Source organism: Sander lucioperca, chromosome 1 (genome assembly GCF_008315115.2).
Source record: "Sander lucioperca isolate FBNREF2018 chromosome 1, SLUC_FBN_1.2, whole genome shotgun sequence".
Taxonomy (NCBI): Eukaryota; Metazoa; Chordata; class Actinopteri; order Perciformes; family Percidae; genus Sander; species Sander lucioperca.
In genome coordinates, this window is record NC_050173.1 from 34475727 (window position 1) to 34495570 (window position 19844).

Below are 19844 nucleotides of genomic sequence, written 5' to 3' on the forward strand. Positions count from 1 at the left end.
ATGTAAATCAAGGAAGGTTTGCAGTATTCTAGTTGACATTTTCTGACTGAAAATTGTTACTGCTTTTCTAAACACAACTACAAATACCTTATTGGTTTTGCCTAGTGGTTTACTGTGTCTGAAATAAAATATACATGTTGATTTACCTTAAAGACAAAAGATGACTGCAATGTTGCAAGTTTTGAATAGTATTGTTCAAACTACAGTAACTCACTGAAATGTGGAATAATTTGACAAAAAAAATCCCTTTAATGTAATGTGAGCGTAATCAACACAGGAAGAAAATGATGGAGATTGCAACCAGCACTACATTCATGTAATCGTTGTCTTTCACTTTCCTTTTCCCTTTTATCTTTTAGTTGTTCTTTGTTTAAAGGACAGTTCTGGCGCAAAACGAACCTAGGGGTTATTAACAGATGTGTGCCCACTCTGTCGCTCTCTGGGACATGTTTTCATGCTAATCGAATGTGTTTGTAGCTTGAAAGACGCTAGCGCGGACTGCTGATTAGCTTACAACGCTAGTATTCGGGGCACAGGGAAAGTAAAAACAAATCGCTATTTATACCACTAAAAAGGCTCAAAATATCACCAAACTTCAATGGTAGCATAATGAGGGTCCCTAAATGTAAATGTAAATGTAAATTGGGTCATTTATGTAGTAGAAATGTGAAATAATTTTAGAAGTTGGTGCCTTAGAGACCGAGAAAAGCCCGAAAATGTATTTTTGGCTCATGTGGATGAAAGACAACAACTCCCAGAATGCACTCGCTTCGCTTCCCTCAAGTCAAGTCAAGTGTGTTTTATTGTCATTTCAACCATATACACGAAACAATGTTTCACCGTGGCTCAAGTGGTGTTACACATTTAAAATATATAAAAACGACATTATATAAATACGACATACGAAACAGACTACAGTTAGTGCACACACATTATAGGCTCCGTAAAGTTCAGCTAACGCATTGGTAGCATTAGCGCTTGGTGGGATGTAAACAGAGTATAAACACAGCCATGGAATGTAGAATGGTCGGCATTTAACAGTCACAAACTCCAACAGCGGTGAGCAGTAGTTGGATACAAGCACCCCATTTCTGCACCAGTCCGTGTTAGCACAGCCCACCTCTACGAGTCTTACCCGACAGAGCATCTCTCTCTGCTCTGAAGGCTAGCAGGCCTGGTAGCTGGATAGCATAGTCCGGTACACTGTTGTTCAGCCATGTTTCCAAAAAAAACAAAAACGCAGCAGTCTCTGAACTCGCGTTGGGAGTTTCGTTGAAGTTGGATGTAGTCCAGTTTGTTTTTTGCTTTGTCTAATGAGCGGACACTTGCAAGCAGGATGGATGGGACAGGTGGCCGGCTAGCGTTAGCTTTCCACCTAGCTCGAATTCCTGCCCTCTTTCCGCTTTCTCGCACATCGCTTTCGATGTCCCCTTCCCCGGCTAGCGGCATCGAGCGACACCGCGGGCTGAGGTCCTGGTCTCCGTAGCAGGCAAAGCTTGTGTAGTGTGTTGAGTATTCCATCTGTACTAAAGTTTCCTGTATATTCTCCGATCTGTACCAATGTATCCCGGTGGTACACATGTGCGGTAGTTTGAATGCACATAATTGCAAGGTTGCTGCTGAAAAGAGATAGCCTGTTAGCTTAGCTTCAAGATGGCTGACACTCGACTTGCATCAGGTAGTGACAGTCCCACCCCCTATGGGCGGGTTGAAAACATGCGGAACTAGCTGGCTGTAGTCCATAGCCTCTGGGCAAAAATGCCTCTGATGACGCAAAAGGAAGATTTTTGCGTCATCAGAGTTTTTTTTCCAGACACACAACACAGAGAACTCTTGTCTCAGGGGGACATGAGGGAGGGAAGCACGGTCATTCACAAATACTGCCGGGTTTCTACTGATACAAAGCTTAATGCTAATCGGTGAAGTATCCCTTTAAGACCATTGTCTGAAAAATGACAGAGCTTTAGAAACATTAAAAAAGTTACATATAGTCACTTTAAATTATGATTAATTGATAAAATATTTGGCAGATTCATTGGTAAAGATAGTAATAGTTAGTTGGGAGACCTAATCCCAGCAGGATGTTTTAGATTCAACATGAATATCAACATTTTTGTTCTAACATTGACCTGCAATGATATCCGACTTTCTGAACATGAAGCAAACCATAAGCTCAAGCAATATATCACTGTCTTTGTATATGGAGCAGTAAAGTGGAGGATGTGTTTACTGGTTTGGATTATAGCTGAGCTCAGCTTTTACTGTAAATATAGTTTGGCTGACCTCCAGAAAAACCCGCAGGGTGACAAAAACAAACTATAGTTGGTTTTTCCATAAGAAAGTAAAAAAACGAGAACAGTTCACATACAGCGAACATAAAGACACTTTGTGAAAAGTTTATTTTAGTTTGGCCTGCTTTGGATGTTTTGTCTGCATTCATTTGGCTTGCATTTAGTTTGACAAAGAGACAGGTATGTATCCGCACAAAGACACACACGCACACACACACACACACACACACACACACACACACACACACACACACACACACACATTTAAATACTTTTATTTGGATCTGAAAGGCATTGCAAGAAAAAAACAAGATCCAAATACTCTGGGAAGAGTAAAAGGTGACAGGTCTACATAGCTCTCACACACACACACACACACACACACACACACACACACACACACACACACACAGTAAAATGTGAGAGCAGACTTTCTTTGAACGTTCTACTGGTATTTACTCTGTGAACAGACAGGCAAACAAGAAGAAAGACAGAAAGTGTCAGAGGAGAATAAAGGCAACGGAGGAAGAGTTTGGGAAAAAGGGGAAGTGAGGAGAAGCTGAGCGCAGGACTGCTCTGAGTGGTTCAGGACAGCTCTGCTATGCTGGAGGAGGAGGAAACTTGCCGAGGGGAACTGAGGTGGAGGAGGATTAAACAGAGCAGAGTAATGCACTCGGAGTAAAGAAAGGACATTTATCTCTCCGTCCTCCTGAGCTCTATCCTTGTTTCCCCAGTGGAGCAGACAGATAAGAGAGCCTGTGTATGATTGGCTTAACACTTGGCCCGCACTATCACCGTGGGATACCGACAGGAGCGGAGGGATTCTGTCAGATAGGATGGTATTAATAAAAGATAGGATAGTTTTGTAAAGGGAAGTTAGCCGACTGAATTTAAATCATTTAAATTCTGTGTGTGAACTTGTACTGGAACAATAACTGCCCAAAAGAATCTGCTGTAAGCCTGCTATCATGGTCCCTTTCACACTGTTTTTGCATCATTTTCTTCAAGTTTCATACAGTATCACAGTGAGGCTCAATAGATCTGTTTAAGGTGCTAAGTTTCTTGCAGAAGGACACACACAGAGAGAAAACATAGCATATGAATATAGTATGTCTGTTGTGAACTTTTATATCCTTTGTCCTCATTTTTTGTGCTTGCAGTGTTTTCATTTATCTCCATTCTGAAGCTGTCTCGCGGCTCATCAATGCAAATGCCTGTATATGGATTCAATTGCAGCTAATGTATCTTTTTTTAATCAGCCTAAGTTCGCTCTAACGCAACCATTTGAAGATCTAGCCACCAGTTAGAAAGCAGAAGAGAGAGAGTTGCTCGCCTGTTTTTATTACTAAGTGATTTCCGCTGTTTGTATCCAAATGTCACTTTTACATAAATAATTAAGCTTTGGGTATTTGGATGTTGACAACACACACAGAAAACAGCAGAAGCAGGTGGGCTATTAACAGTTTATAATTTTCACTCTAAAAATGTATATCCTGCTCAACAGTGGGGGACTGCCCATTTCTCCGACGCTCCATTGTTCCAACCTCTCAATAACCTACAGCCCACTAGTCCGACGTCCCTTTCTTTTTCGAAAAAATAAACCCTTTGCTCCGACATCCCATTGTTCCGACCATATAGGGTTATGGTTATGGTTATGGTTATGGTTATGGTTATTTATAATATTTCTTTAGGATTTTTGCCTTGTTTAACATGTTGGGAATCCCGAAGTTTCCTGTTTGAAACAGCCAAGATGAGGCGTCTTCTCACTGATCAAGTTAGTTTCACATTGGTTATTGCAGGAATATGCCCCATTCCTATTCATTATCATTGCAGGCTTATGGAAATATAAATACATATCCAACCCAAAACTAACTTTACCCTGTTGGACTTTGGACTTTTTAATTTTAAGTTATGGGAGGTGATCCACAAAAGCCTATATGGTCGGAACAATGGGATGTCGGAGCAGAGGGTTTATTTTTTCAAAACAAAGGGACGTCGGACTAGTGGGCTGTAGGACCAAAGGGAATTTTTCGGGTTATTGAGAGGTCAGAACAATGGAGCGTCGGAGAAATGACATGGCAGCCAACAGTGACGAGTCCAAGTCAAGTCTCAAGTCTCTGGCCCTCTGATCTGTCCCTAACACTGTATTGTTAAATCTTATGAATTCAAAGCATGTCCTGTAGCTACCATCCATACAGTACAGTATCAAAATCAGTTGTAGGATAACTTTATGGGGTCTACTGCATGTATTTTTCAACATATTGGTATCGGACATCGTATAGTCTCATCTTCTGCTACTTAACACATCCCTCTAGCCCTAGGACCTGGTGAAATATTAACCTAAGTCTGTCACATCATATGGATACAACTATAAAGATACAATTTGTCTGTTCCCAGCATTAGCACAACACTTTGCGATGGTTAGCTTGTTACCTGTGACGATATACCGGTATGCTAAATGTAACGTCTCTTTCACATTAGCAAGTGACTGACCTATCTGGGTGCGTTTTGAGATGCCTGATGAAGTTCAACGTTGTTGATCCGGCATCATTTATCTTGGTGCCACACACCTTGCATGTAGCTGTTCGCTTACTGCCACTGTTTATGAAGTTATTGAAAGCAAAACTAATTACAAAAGGCACAACTCCGGGAGGACTTGGTGTCGCCAGTGTCAATGCATTTTTTGATATGTGAGTGCGCACACATAGGCATAGCGCATGCGTTACGTTGCACATTACGGCAAAGGGCAGGGGACATGCAGCTCGTCATACGTTTCCCCAATGTATATGCGCCAATAAAAGAAAATAGAAATACATGAATACATTTAGATTTAAAAAGCAATAATTGCATGAAAACAGGTTGTTGACGAGTCTCGAAGCTCGAGTCCGAGTCGAGTCTGAAGTCTTTTGGGTCGAGTCGCAAGTCAAGTCTGAAGTCAGCTGTTTGTGCGACTCCAGTCAGAGTCTCAGACTCGAGTCCCCATCTCTGGCTCGAGGAGAGAGAAAGAGAGAGTGAGAGGGAAATTGAAATGTTCAGAGCAAGCTGTTGAGTATTTTTCCAGGAGCAGGGGAAAAAGACAGCTCCAGCTTTGGTTTTCACACCAAGGAGAGGTTATGGAAGCATGGCAGCCTTAGGAAAGCACTGTGTGAGAGCCGAGGCTGTTAGCACCCAGCAGAGTCTATTCATCTGGTGGAGCTCACCTCACAGACCCGCACTCGCAGTCCAGTAGTCTGACAGACCTGTCGTCAAGTAGACAAAAAGATAAGAAACAGCACTTCCCATTATGTTTCTTTGCAACCGGTTTCCTCAGCCAATCAAACAGCCAGGGGCAGCAGACCTGTAGCCGGCCTGTGTCAAGCTAATCTAGTGGCATGCTGCCTTATCTATTATTTATTACACCGCGTCCCCCAGCCTTAGATCTAGGTTGACCTCGACACGCCTACGAGCTGCTCGAAGGCTTACATGGTGAAAGTGACTTGGGAACAGTTACAAACATGAGACTTAGGTGTGTGGAGAAAATGTCTTAATCACAAGCAAAATGTTTTAGACCTTCGATTGCTTCCTTGTCAGTTTTCTTCTGCCTTGATCTCATTCTACTCGTTTCTTTTTTTTTCTCCATTTACTCTGACTTTTTTTTCCCTTTATCCTTGTCACTTACTGACTCGGCCACTTTTTAAGGCAGTTAGTTGTTCATACATTTGCTAACTCAACCTTCAAGCTAGTGCTGAAGAGATTAGAACATAATAGATATAAATTAAGTGATTATTGTTCAAGTCATTTATTGACATTTGCTGGTTCCAGTTTCTGTAGTTTCTGAAAATAAATATTTTTGTCTGTTTTATATCATTGTAAATGACATAGAAATGGAATATATTTGGGTTTTGAACATAACACAAAACATGCGATTTGAAGACATCACTAGCTGGGAAATTGCGTAATTTTTCACCAATGTCTGACATTTTAAATTGTTTGACTAACAGAAAAACAAATTGTCAGATTAATTAATAGTGATGCAATTGTTATTTGCAGCACAACATGTAGCATTGAAATGAAATATATTTAATTTCACGTTACAAGTGTTATATCAGATTTCAAGTATTTTGTCTCTGCCTACTACACAAACTCTGACAAGGGTGAACAGGGAGGGAGAAAGGCACCAGTGTACGTCAAATGTAGTGCTTGTTGGAATCTCCATCAGTTTCTTCCTGTGTTGATTACGCTCACTTTAGATTAAAGGGATTTTGTTGTCAAATTATTCCACATTTCAGTGAGTTACTGTAGTTTGAACAATACTATTCAAAACTCATTTTTGCCATTACTTTTCTTCGCTGGCAAATGGAAACTCCTCATTCATTTGATTCTTTGAATTAAAAGTTTTGTTTAAAACTCACATGACTTTTGGATGGAAATATAACCGTGGATGCCTTGACAATCAGTCATTTAGCCCAAAGTCTTATTCAGCGACTCTCTTTCCCTCTACACCAACTGTTTCAGTCATTTGTGCTCTATCTGTGTTTCTCACTCTGTTTCTGCTGTATGTTCTCACAGGGAATGTGCAAAGACTGCTGTTTCTGAAAGATCCATCATCAGTCTCCTCCTTTGTCTTTGTTTCATCAAACTCTAGCTTTCCTTCTGGTTACCCTTTTCTACTCACTACACTTTTTTTGTTAAACTAACTATCTCTTTTCTTTCCACCGACTTCTTTTGTAATGGATTGATTTTCATGTTTAATATCCTCAACCTAAGAGGAAATAGAAGAAAAAGGAAAGGAAGCCAGTTTGGAGAGGGTATTGGAAAGAAGAAAGTAATCTACAGAGTGTGAAGATGGCAAGATAATCTGAATAACAGGCTGCTGAGTGAAGGTTTTCCCCTCATTAAAGTGAAAAGAAAGGACAGAATGAAGAGGAAGCATATTTTTGATGTTTGGCTTTGAGCCACATTGTTCAGATTCTGGATCAGTTGAGGGATGTTTTCAGCAGTGTGAAGTAGAGGAGTAGAGGAGAGAGGAAGAGACTTGATGAATGAGGGAGGCTATAAAAATAGAAAGAGAATGGGGGAAGTAAGGAGAAAGAAAAGAAGTCGTTTATCTCAGTTTAGAGAAGCCGGATTGGCTGTGAATACAAATGTTGTCATTGGTTTTGCCAGATCTTTATGTAACGTTACAGTCCGGAAGGAATTCATTGGCGTAATATGATGTTTTTTTTTTAGCCTAATTGTGTGTGTGTGAGTCTGAGTACAGTCCAATAAACTATTCATTTTTGTGTAGCTATCTCCAAATGCAGCAGCAGACTTTGTGTGTGTGTGTGTGTGTGTGTGTGTGTGTGTGTATATACAATATGCATGTGAGCGGTAGTGTGTGTGCTGCTTCATCTTCTCAGCACTACATGTAATATTCAGCGTTACCTGTTTGTTCATGTGAACGAGATGCTGCCTGTCAATCTTGAGGCTGTAGACACGAACAGGGCTAGACTGGGGTAAAAAATCAGCTCTGGACTTTTAAGACCCAGACCAGCCCAACACAATTAGCCGGACACCACCTGTCCTTGCACACCCCTTCAACATATGTAATAAGGGTCTAAAATTAGCACCATTTACCAGCCAAATGCTGGTAAAATATGCAAGTGGCTGGTAGATTTGCTTAACTCACCAGCCAAAAATAAGTAACATTTTAACATTCACTAGTATTTGGCTGGTGGACTAAAAGTAAATTTTGAACCCTGCATTCCAGCCCCTAATACTGCTACTTATCTGAGTGGTAAATAAGAGAGTATGATAATGTACTCACTGAGTCAAAAAGGCTGCCTGGCTCCTGATGGCAAGATGACTAAAGGTTGAGAACTTTAGCAAGTGCCTTAGCTTGCTAATACATAACTAACATTACCTGCTAACAGCTAACAAGTCCTCTCTGGTAGACAAGGGTGCTGAAATAATTGTTTGACATGCTAAAAATCACTGCTTTGGAGTTCATTTTGTTGCCAGTGGGGGTGAACTTAAATGCGCTCTCTCTCTACGATAGGATGGAAGTGGGCCCTAGTAGGATGTGATTGGCCAGTGTTCAGATGAGAGACAAACCAGTGGGCCAATCATGTGATCTCTCTCCTCTCTGTGGGCTGGTCAGTGAAAGACCAAGGATGTGAATGGCCAGTGTTCACATAAAAGACACACAAGTGGGCCAATCATGTGATCTCTCTTCTCTTCTTCTATGGGCCGATCAAAGAAATAAAAAAAGCTGTGCGGCCCATTCAGGCCCACCGGGAAATTTCCCGGTACTCCCGATGGCCAATCCATGCCTGGACACAAATACTGGATAGAGTCCGGTGGAGCTGCTGTAGAAGAAAGCAAACTACCAGCTCTGTTCTTCCTCTCTCTGTTACCTGTCCTCCTCACCCCTTCTCCTCCCCCACTCTGTCTATGTTTCATCAAGTCATCTTCCCTCCTCTTCCTTAGTTCTCAATCTTTCTTTTGTTTTTGGATATTCCTTCATCTCCCTCTACCTTTCTCTTCCCTCTTGCTTGCTTGTCTTCTCTTTGCGTCTCCATTGTCTTGTTCAGTCCATTCTCCTGTCCACTTCACAGCTCAGCTACAGATACCTTTTTTTCAAAAGATATTTTACTTTTTACCAATTTGCCCAAAAATATGTCCGGGAGATCCTGTAAAACATGTTACACAGTTATACAGTATGTTTAGAATATAGTCGCGGGGCGCCACGGTAGCTCACCTGGTTAAGCGTGCGCCTCATGTACCAAGGCTCAGTCCTTACTGCAGCCGCCCAGGTTTCAGATTCTGGTGACAATGCGAGAAATTATGGATTGCAAGTTTGTTGATTTATAGTCATGAGCTAGTAAGTAATACCGGCTATAGGGTTAAAAAGACTGCCATCTGTTGGAGGGGACACATGCCAACCAAACTTATCTGCTTTCACTGTTGGTGTAAATGTGTTCAGTTTGACTCTGTCACAGCCATAATGACAGATCAGTTTATACTCATACCGTTCAGCCAGTTAAGGCTAACCCACAATGACCTCATTGCTGTGGGTTTGAGTGCTAGTCGTAACAGTAAAAGCATGTAATGCCCTCAAAGTCACGTAGCCAACTACTGATCTAACTTATTTTTCTATATAAAATAATCTATGAATAAGTCAAGTCAGTAAAACACACATTATCTTGTTATATATGACAGTCTTATGTTCTGAGTCTTGGGTTAGGTAAATTAATTAAGGTTGTTATAAAGTTTGGTGATTCATTTTATAAACATGGCCGACTGGGTTGACTTCACACCATGCACCATGTTTTGTTTCCCAAATCAGATATTTTTTTTCCTACCAATGAGGACAACGTTTCTAGTGAGAACAGGCTAGGCTCATCAACTGTAGGCTACTGTTTCTCCCTCTGGTTGTGTGTGTTGCTTTTCCGAACGGAAGGGTGTTTCCACTTCAGTATTGTTGTTGAAGCCAAACTGCATCCACTGGTCAGCATTCCTTACTCCTGCAGAGGTCTAAGGCCGGCTGCACACTGGCTGCGTGGCGCTGCGTGGCGTTTTCTATGTCTTTGCACACCAGAAACGTGTCTGATGTGGCGCTGCTGCTGCTAGCCTTCTCTATACACATGTATGTTTCCCATTGATAAAATGAAATACCATATTAAACATAAATATATACTGATTTGATTACAGCAAATACAACGTCGGCAGTATTGACGGCAAAATAGGCTACAGAATATTTCATTCTGTATTGACAGGTGCAATATTTGAAAATTGATAATTATTATTTATATTTTTTTTTAAATTACATTTATATCTGCATTTATGTCAAAACCTAGATACTTTCAAACATCAAAATTTCATGTATTAAATGTATTCGTGTCAAAATTACATATAAACATCTTTTTGTATTCTATTTTCCCTGGAAACGCTTCCAACACACTTGCGTGTTGCGTGAAAAATAGGCGTTGGTCCTATTTCTAGCATGCACGCATGAGTGTCACGCAGGCAGTGTGCAAGCTCAAACCTGTTAGCATGGGAGCCGAAATAAAAACGGACACGCCACGCAGCTGACATGCTCACGCCACGCAGCCAGTGTGCAGCCGGCCTAAGAGTAAAGGAATCTGATGCAGCATGTCTCTAAAATCCACTCTGCTCTGTTCTGCTCACAAAGCTCATATATCAGCTTCACATGATGCTGATCAGATCCCAGACAAGTGATGTCTATAAGTAGGATGTAGCCTAAGGACGAGAGCAGGGACTTTGTGAAGAGGAAGGAATGAGAGGAGGAGGCGGAGAGGGAAATGAACTGTGGGGAAAAAGATGAGGGAGGGAATTCGGCAAGGTTCCAGACCCATGAATAAAATGCATAAAGTACACAGTAAATTTTTGAGGCTGTTTAGTTTCCACCGAGAGGCCAGATTTGCATCCTCATCCCCTGATTATGACATCTTTAGTCAGCACTCCAGGCATGGCTTTGCTTATTTTAAACACACACACACACACACACACACACGTTCAGTGAAGGCTACTTCTGCTGAGAGAAGCTAATCGTGAAGTCATTCCCACTCTGGTTCCTCCGTGAATCAATTTTGTTCCTTCTCCACCTTTTACTGTCACAGACTTCCTCAGGGATCTGCTATCAGATTAGATCTTAGGCCCATCACTTTAAACTGGAGAGGAAAAAAAGGGCCAATCTGCTGGAGACCCAGGAGACAGAATGACGAACGTAAAGAGGTCCTCACAGAAGTGAATGACTTTTTGAAACTGTTCTTTCAGTTTTAACAATCCACTTCTGAAAAAGTGACCTCTTGCTGCCGTGCAAATAATGGGTACACTTACATGTGTGCTAGTGTATCTGTTTTGAGTCATATTTGGGATATGCTGTTTTTAGTAAGCATGAAGGAAAACAGTTATCAATCTCCTTGTCTGAAAATTATAAAGTTATCCAGGTTTTTCATTGTCTGTGTCAGTGCAGGTTTGACTCTTTCACATCCAGCAAATTTGTCATTTCTGTAGCGACTAAGTTACCTTAACCTGGATAAGTGCTTTACACGCCACTAGCTTGCATATCCAGGTTTCTGGGACTGGAATATGTAGATTGAAACGAGACAAAATGGCAGGGAATGAGTGGAAATAGGCCGTATATATTCTGCATGGCTGATTAGGGAAATGGGAAACAGGTGAGCAGGTGGGCGTGGAAGGATAAGTGATGGGAATGATGGGAAAGGGACTCAATGCAAAGCAGGAGGGAGTGGCTGGATCTGGAATGACACAAGTTAGTATCATGGCGGGGAAAAACAGAGCAGACAACAAAGAATGAATATTAGAAGCTGGCTACAGTTGTGACAGAAAGTCTGACTTTGACACTAGAAACTGGGGTTCACAATGAGCACAACGCAGCCAAGTAACCATATTGCCAAGAGTACCGGATATGCTGATTTGTTTTCACCAAGTTGTTTTCGCTCTTTTCCATTCTTTGACATGTCTGACCCTCCTCCTCCTCTGGGGAGACTGTCTGAACACTGCAGCCTAGTCTAACTTGATCGTCAAGTTGCTAAACAGCAACGTCTAATGGAACTACTCACTGCGACATAAAGCTGTTTGAACACTGACATGCACTCAATTAACCATAATTAAAACGGTGGCAGCGCTAAATAAACTGCATCATGTACAGGTTTATTAAAAGGAATCCCATTTTCACTGACAGCTGTTGTGCTACGTTTTAAACAGGTTTTAATTAAACTCTAAAAAAAACAAAAACGAACAGTTCAAATTTGTGTTTGCCAACAAGCTCCTACAGAGTGTATACAACATAAAATGGACACAGTTGAAAGACTTCCCTCACTGTGAAACTCACTGTTGGAAATTCCAGCACCACCTCCAACAAAGATGATATGATAATAACGACACAAGTTTGATCTCCTTCTAATCACTTTAAAGTGTTTAAATGACATTGGGTCAGTGTCGCATCCAGCTAAACAGCCAGTTAATGCTTTTGAGATGAGTGCTTTAAAATATTAATGGGGTCTTGGGCAAGGAAAGGTCATCCCTTAGACTTATATTAAATAATAAGAGGGCTCAGAGCAACCTCTGTGAACCTTAAGTAATGCCAGCTAGTAAAACACAGTACATCTCAGGCAGCAGCACTTTAGCTGCAGTCCTCTGCAGGACACGGTAAATGCTGTTATCTGATGATAGCAGATGAAACTCTTTCTCTTTACACACAACATGTTTGTAACTGCAGGTCAAAAATAAACTCAGCAGAAAACACCAACATGCTGCAAATTGTAGCTGGAACAGAAATCAGGAAGACAGCAAGTGTATTTATTTCACAAGATCTGGATCTGGTTCAGATAAAGACGCAGACTGATATTCACTGTAACCTGATTCTAAAGAGGACCTTTCAATGGCGTAATCCATCATTGTATCTAACTAACAAAACATGTTTCACCTTTCTTGTCCATTATAAAAATAATTTACTTGATCCCTAGTACACAGGGATTAATCTCTGTTTTAAGTGTCTGTTTGTTTGTCTGTCTGTCTGTCTGTATGTATGTCTATCTGTATGTCTGTCTGTCTGTCTACTATTATTATTTACAGTATACAGTAGACAATAAATGAATGTAGAATTCAATACATTTAAATATGTGATTTAAATGTAGCCTACACACAAAATTGCATGAATTCCATTTGAGTCAAAAGCTGACAGGACAGTTACAGTTAGGCTAATACTGATAGTAATGAGCTCCCCTGAAAACATGATATGTGACATTTTGGGGGAGGTACCTAAAATATTGACAATATGCTATTTTTGCCATAAATTTCTACTTTTTCTGTTTCTTCATCATCGTGGATCATGTGTAAAATTAGGCCATTATTGATGTATGATTCATGCATGACGGTAATTCATCACTAATACACTTTATCAAACATACCGGCATTCTTGCCATCACCATCAAAGCGTGGCGGCGCAATATCAAAAAAACTTCACTCACTTTAGTACATCACTCTGCCTTGCTTTAGTTGGCCATATTGTATCATACTGTGATGTGTTTGATCTGTTTTGAGGTTTTGATCCCAGCTTGGAGGTTTGATGTGGTAATTAACTGATTATTATATATCACATGTGCTGACATAAAACCAGTAGGGCTACATGCTTGCAGCTATAAATGTTTCTTTGCAACAAGAGTCACAGTCAGTCCCTCTGTAAGGCACACTGCTCTGCTAAGCTAGTTAGTCAGTTACATTTTTCCCCCTCCATCATAGTTAAATTTAAATACCGCCTCATATAGTTCTGCGGATGAACAACGTGAATTACCAAGATGTTGTGTCGGTTCATCAAAACTAATAATCCTTTAATATGTAGCTATAGCTAGTAAATTTACTTTCAGCATTACCTAAGGCAAGCCGTGGCTATCTCTCCAGCTAGCTTTACTTATATATCTCTTCTGTCTAGTTGTCTGTCACTCTGTTACAATTTTACATGCTGTTTTCACAGAAATCATACATTTCAAACTCAATTTTGGAATATGTAGTTACTGTGTCATGGCTTTGTAAATTCAGAACACACAACACCCTTAATCCCATAGACCAGTGGTTCTCAAAGTGTGGTCTGGGGACCACCAGGGGTCCTTGAGGGGGTTCCAGGGGGGGTTCCCGGCATAAAGTGGAACAATTAATTTTCACTATAATTCCATCCATGAATAATACAATGACAGGATGTATAGGACTATTTTGGTCATGGTTTTCATAGACTTTCTGTAATCATCAGATGGGGGACCCTAGGATGAAATCTTATCAATTGGGGTCTGTGGTCTTATTTCTATCAGTCTCCTCTCCTCTCCTCTCCTCTCCTCCCCTCCCCTCTCTATTTAAGCACAATAAAAATGCACTAAATTCACATACCTTTTCCCCCCGCATGCCTCTACCTATGCACAACTCCCCCGCCTCTCCCTCTTTCTTTCTCCCCACTCTCTTTTTCCTTTATGCTGTGCCTTAACTCTAAGCCTGTACAATTTGCCCTAGATGTGTTTCAAATTACATGTCACATTGAATAAGGCTATCTCATAAGGCTGCGAGTGTGTGTGTGTGTGTGTGTGTGTGCATTCTACCACCTTCAGAATCAGATTCCTATTAAATGAATCTCTGCAGTTGAGCTCAGTATTCAGAATGAGTAACACAGGGTTGTAATAGATCTGATAGACATAGCATACTGTGCCGTTATCACTGACCTTTATTTCTTTCTTTCTTTCTCTCCTCTCTCCCTTCTATTCCCCTGCCTCTCTCCTCTGCAATCATTTAAAGGAAGCGGAGGTAAGTAAATCTGTTGTGTTTGTGATTTGATGATACCATTTTCAAACAAACTGCAGTACCTTCCTGGAAGCCCCAGACATTGTATCGTTTGTTTGTCACTTTAAGGCATTGTTGTAGAGCTGGATAGGTGTTGCTGATTTAAATGCACAGAAGGTTGGGTGGCTGGTCAGCCATAACATGGTTTAGTTCAGCATATTCATACTTTCAAGCAAACATGGTGAAAAGTATGCAGATACCTGCACATTACACCCGTACTGATTGTAGTTCATCTCATTTATTCTCAAACCATAGGCTTTAAAAGTCTCTATTCTCCTAGGGAGGTTTTCCACAAAAAACTCATTTGTTTCATTTACACCATGTTTTCAGATTTTGTGTTATCAAAATGTATTTGCTCTGAGCAAAAATTCATATGAAAGGATGATAATCTCAAGGAAAAAAAAGACTCCTGCACTCTGAATTGATGCTCCCAAAATGATGATTTAGTAAGCACAATAATGACATTCAACATTACGTTTGCATCAATTACAGTCTCGACCGGGGATTCATTGAGTCAGTTGAAGTCTATATTATGGAACTTCTTGGTAACATGTAGAACCTGATGAGACGTACTCATTCAATCGTCTTTTTAGGAGCGTCAGTTCAGTTTGACCTATAGGGCCTTATATGGATGATTATATGTATATGGTTGATTTGTCTTCTGCAGCCTCTAACTATTTTGTGTACATATTGTATAGCAATAGAGAGAGAATGGAGTTTTTAAAGCATCAGCAAGTAATTGTCTTACTTGGCCTTACATTAAATGATGCAGGCCTCAGTTAGAACTTTGCAGAAATAACTCTTGCAACAGTAGCATCCTACTTTGCACCTTCACAGCTATAAAGGATAATTTGATAATAGAGACAGAGCAGGGGAGATGGACATAAAATAGGAGGAAAAAACCAGTGAGGACATGAGTGAAGTGAGGACCTAAGGGAGAAGCTAATTAGGTTTCATCTCATCATTTAAAACTTTTGTATTGGCTTAAATACCGGCAGTGGTCATTTATAGAACAAGGACTGGATGAGTGGGTCAGCTGTCCATTTTCTGTGGACTGTTTCCTCCCTCTGTCTCTTTCTCCGTCTGTCTCTCCCTCTATGTGTCATGGTTAGCGAGGATGGTGGACCCAAATGCAGAGAGCAGGCGAAGGAGTAATGAGCACGAGGATTTATTAAACACAAAAACAGGAGCAAACCAAAGGCGGTCCAAAAATGGAGCAGGCAGAAAACAACAGAACAGGCTACGACGTGCTGACAGGAACAAAACCAGACACAAACACGCAACATAAAACAATGATCCGACCAGAGACAAAGACAGAACAGGGACTAAATACACAGGTAACGAGGACTAATGAGGGACAGGTGACACACAGGTGGAAACAATCAAAAAAGGCGGGAAACAAACAAAGACAGGAAGAAAGCTAGACAAGACAAGGGAGACAAGACAGACTACAAAATAAAACAGGAAACCAAGCAAAACAGAACAGAAACCGACTACAAAAATAAGACACACCACAAAATACCAAAACCCTGACACTATGTCTCTCTCTCTCTCTCACTCTCTCTCTCTCTCTCTCTCTCTCTCTCTCTCTCACTCTTACTCTCTCTTTAATTCAATAATAAAGGAGGTAGAGATCCTGCTTTCAAAACCAGCATGTTTTTTCTGCCCTGTTCACATAGTGTCACTGACACAGGCTTACTCCCTGCTGACACATATATGCCTCGCTCTGAGCACTACTTTAGATGCAGACACCACCACTGTGTGTGTGTGTGTGTGTGTGTGTGTGTGTGTGTGTGTGTTTGTGTGTGGGCGTGTAAAGCTCACGTTGCAAAGGAAACACTTTAGACAATACTTGCAGTGCAAACCTAGTTCTGTAACACTTTAGTCTAGCCTCCTCTATTTAGCATTTATAAGTAGTATTTAAACATTTCATAAATGGTTTAGAAGACACTGTAATGTGGATGTAATCAGATATAAGTGCTTATTATGACAGTATAGTAAAACAGTGTTGTGATAATATAAAATGTCTTGCAAGCTGAAACACACCTACCAAACCTATAAGCTGAGCAACAACTATAAACCAATATTTTCTTACACCTATAGTATATGTGTGATATGCATGTAACACTAAACAACAATGTTTAAGCCGTGTCTCTTTTCATAATGTGTTTTTTATTTGCTTTACACAATAATAGATGTCTCAGGCTGGACAGGGTGTGGCCTCCCCACCTGTAGCCAACACCAATCACCTCCTTGTATTTAATGTTGGCAATTGCGTGAAGCGGCAGCCTCAGCGGCAGCCTCAGCAGACGAAGACTCGGAGGACAAAGACAAAGGAGTCTACGCAGGAGTCTCCGTGGGAGGCTAAGTGGGCTTAACCCTATCCTTATCTTATCTTTATCTCACTTAACTGCTCGGTGTCTTCATCTGGAAATGTGCTGCTTCTCCATTCCTGTCCGTGTTTCCTCTCGGAGATACTACAAACCACGCATTAGCTCGCAACATTTCCGCAACTCCACCTCTCTTACCTATCCCACCCGTTCCACACACATTCAACACCTTGTTGCAGGTGGCCTGTGGAACTGCCAGTCTGCCACTCGCAAGACTGAGTTCATCTCTGGCTTTGCCAGCCTGAAATCCCTTGACTTCCTTGCTCTCACTGAGACCTGGATTACACCGACCAACTCATCCACCCCTGCTGCCCTTTCTTCTGCCTACTCTTTCACCCACACACCAAGACCTATTGGTAGAGGCGGGGGGACAGGCCTACTCATTAACCCCAAGTGGAGATTTTCTCTCTACCCATTGCCACAGTTCACTCCACAATCTTTTGAACTTCATGCTGTCACCATAACCCATCCGGTACAACTAGTCATCATTGTTATCTACCGCCCACCAGGTCCTCTGGGAGAGTTTTTGGAGGAGCTGGATGTCCTTCTTTCAAACATCCCTGAAACTGGCCCTCCGCTGGTACTTCTGGGCGACTTCAACATCCAGACAGAGAAGTTAGCTCCCTTTCTCACCTTCTCTCTTCTTTTGCCCTCTCACTCTCTCCTTCACCACCCACTCACAAAGCTGGCAACCACTTAGATCTCATATTCACCAGAAACTGCTCTACAGCCAACCTCACTGTTACTCCACTCCATACCTCAGACCATTTCTTCATCTCTTACTCTCTCCCGCTCTCCCAACCATAGACACCATACCTGTCCGCCGTAATATTCGTTCACTCTCTCCTTCTTCTCTGGCGGCATGTACTTTATCAACCCTCCCTCCATCCGACTCTTTCTTACTCATGTCTCCCAATGATGCCACAGACACTCTCTTCTCTACTCTATCCTCCTCTCTCGACTCTCTCTGCCCTCTTACTTCACGACAGGCTCGCAAATCCTCCCCAGCTCCGTGGTTATCTAACTCAGTACGTGCTGAAAGATCAACTATACGGGCAGCGGAAAGGAAATGGCAGAAATCTAAACACCCAGATGATCTGCTTACCTATCAGTCTCTTCTTTCCTCCTTCGCTGCCTCTATTTCTGCAGCCAAAAGCTCTTTTTATCAAACCAAAATTGAATCCTCTTTCTCGAACCCCAAAAAACTTTTTTCCATCTTCTCTAACCTCCTAGATTCCCCCAGTCCACCTCCTCCCTCCTCCCTCCTACCAACCCACTTTGTCAACTACTTTGTAAAAAAGATAGATGACATACGCTCTTCATTCTCAACCACACCTCCTGAAATCACCTTACCATCCATCACTTCCAGTACTCTTTCCTCTTTCACCCCTTTATCTCCAAACCAAATTCTTACTTTGATTACCTCTGCCCGCCCAACCACCTGCCCCCTGGATCCTATCCCTTCTCACCTTCTCCAGTCCATTGCTCCGGACCTCCTTCCTTTCCTCACCCATCTCATCAACATCTCCTTGTCAACTGGCTCTTTCCCCGATGCCCTCAAAGAGGCAAGAGTGACCCCACTGCTCAAAAAACCAACACTCGACTCCTCTGATGTAAATAACTATAGACCCGTCTCCCTTCTTCCATTTCTATCTAAAACTCTAAAGCGTGCCATTTATAATCAACTCTCTACCTATCTCCACCAGAACAATCTTCTTGATCCCCACCAGTCTGGCTTCAAGGCTGGCCACTCAACAGAAACTGCCCTCCTTGCTGTCACTGAGCAGCTTCACATCGCTAGAACAACCTCTCTCTCTTCCATTATCATCCTTCTGGATCTTTCTGCTGCCTTTGACACAGTGAACCACCAGATCCTCATTTCGACACTCCGAAATCTGGGTGTCTCAGGCTCTGCGCTCTCATTACTCACATCTTACCTGGCAGACCGAACCTACCGGGTAACCTGGAGAGGGTCTAGCTCAGAACCTTGCCCACTTAAAACTGGGGTTCCTCAGGGATCAGTCCTGGGTCCCCTCCTCTTCTCTCTGTACACCAACTCTCTCGGGTCTGTCATTCAGTCGCACGGCTTTTCTTATCACAGCTACGCAGATGACACCCAACTAATTCTCTCCTTTCCTGAGTCTGAAACTCAGGTAGCATCACGTATCTCGGCCTGTCTGACTGACATCTCTTCTTGGATGTCCACACACCATCTGAAAGACAAGACTGAGCTCCTTTTCCTTCCAGGGAAGGGCTCTCCTACCCAAGACCTGACTATAACAATTGACAACTCTATAGTAGTCCCCACCAAGACTGCTAGAAACCTGGGTGTAACACTTGACAACCAACTCTCCTTCACTGCTAACATTGCTGCAACCACCCGATCGTGTAGATACATGCTGCATAACATCAGAAGGATACGTCCCCTTCTAACGCAGAAGGCGGCTCAGGTCCTGGTTCAGGCTCTAGTCATCTCACGTCTAGACTACTGCAACTCCCTCCTGATTGGCCTGCCTGCATGTGCCATCCAACCCCTGCAGCTCATTCAGAATGCAGCGGCTCGACTTGTCTTCAACCTCCCCAAGTTCTCTCACACTACACCTCTCCTCCGCTCTCTTCACTGGCTACCAATTGCGGCCCGCATCCGCTTCAAGACACTAGTACTGACGTACAGGGCCACGAACGGATCAGCACCCGCTTACATCCAGAACATGGTCAAACCATATACCCCAACCCGCCCACTTCGTTCTGCATCAGCCAAACTGCTGGCTGCTCCCTCACAGCGAGGGAGAACTAATCACTCAACCAAATCCCGACTGTTCAATGTCCTGGC

The 19844-nt window shown here is 42.1% G+C and overlaps 1 protein-coding gene across 5 annotated transcripts in view; it reads left to right on the forward strand.

Annotated features, from left to right (window-relative positions):
• spock1 (SPARC (osteonectin), cwcv and kazal like domains proteoglycan 1) overlaps positions 1–19844 on the forward strand; it is a 107600-nt gene that overhangs the window by 37713 nt on the left and 50043 nt on the right. For 3 of the 5 annotated variants that reach the window (XM_031319403.2, XM_031319406.2, XM_031319404.2), the window contains exon 3: positions 14577–14585. The exons of the other annotated variants lie outside the window; for them this stretch is intronic. In XM_031319403.2, the coding sequence (XP_031175263.1) occupies positions 14577–14585 (9 nt within the window). The remainder of the gene's footprint in view (positions 1–14576; positions 14586–19844) is intronic. 5 annotated transcript variants of the gene reach the window in all.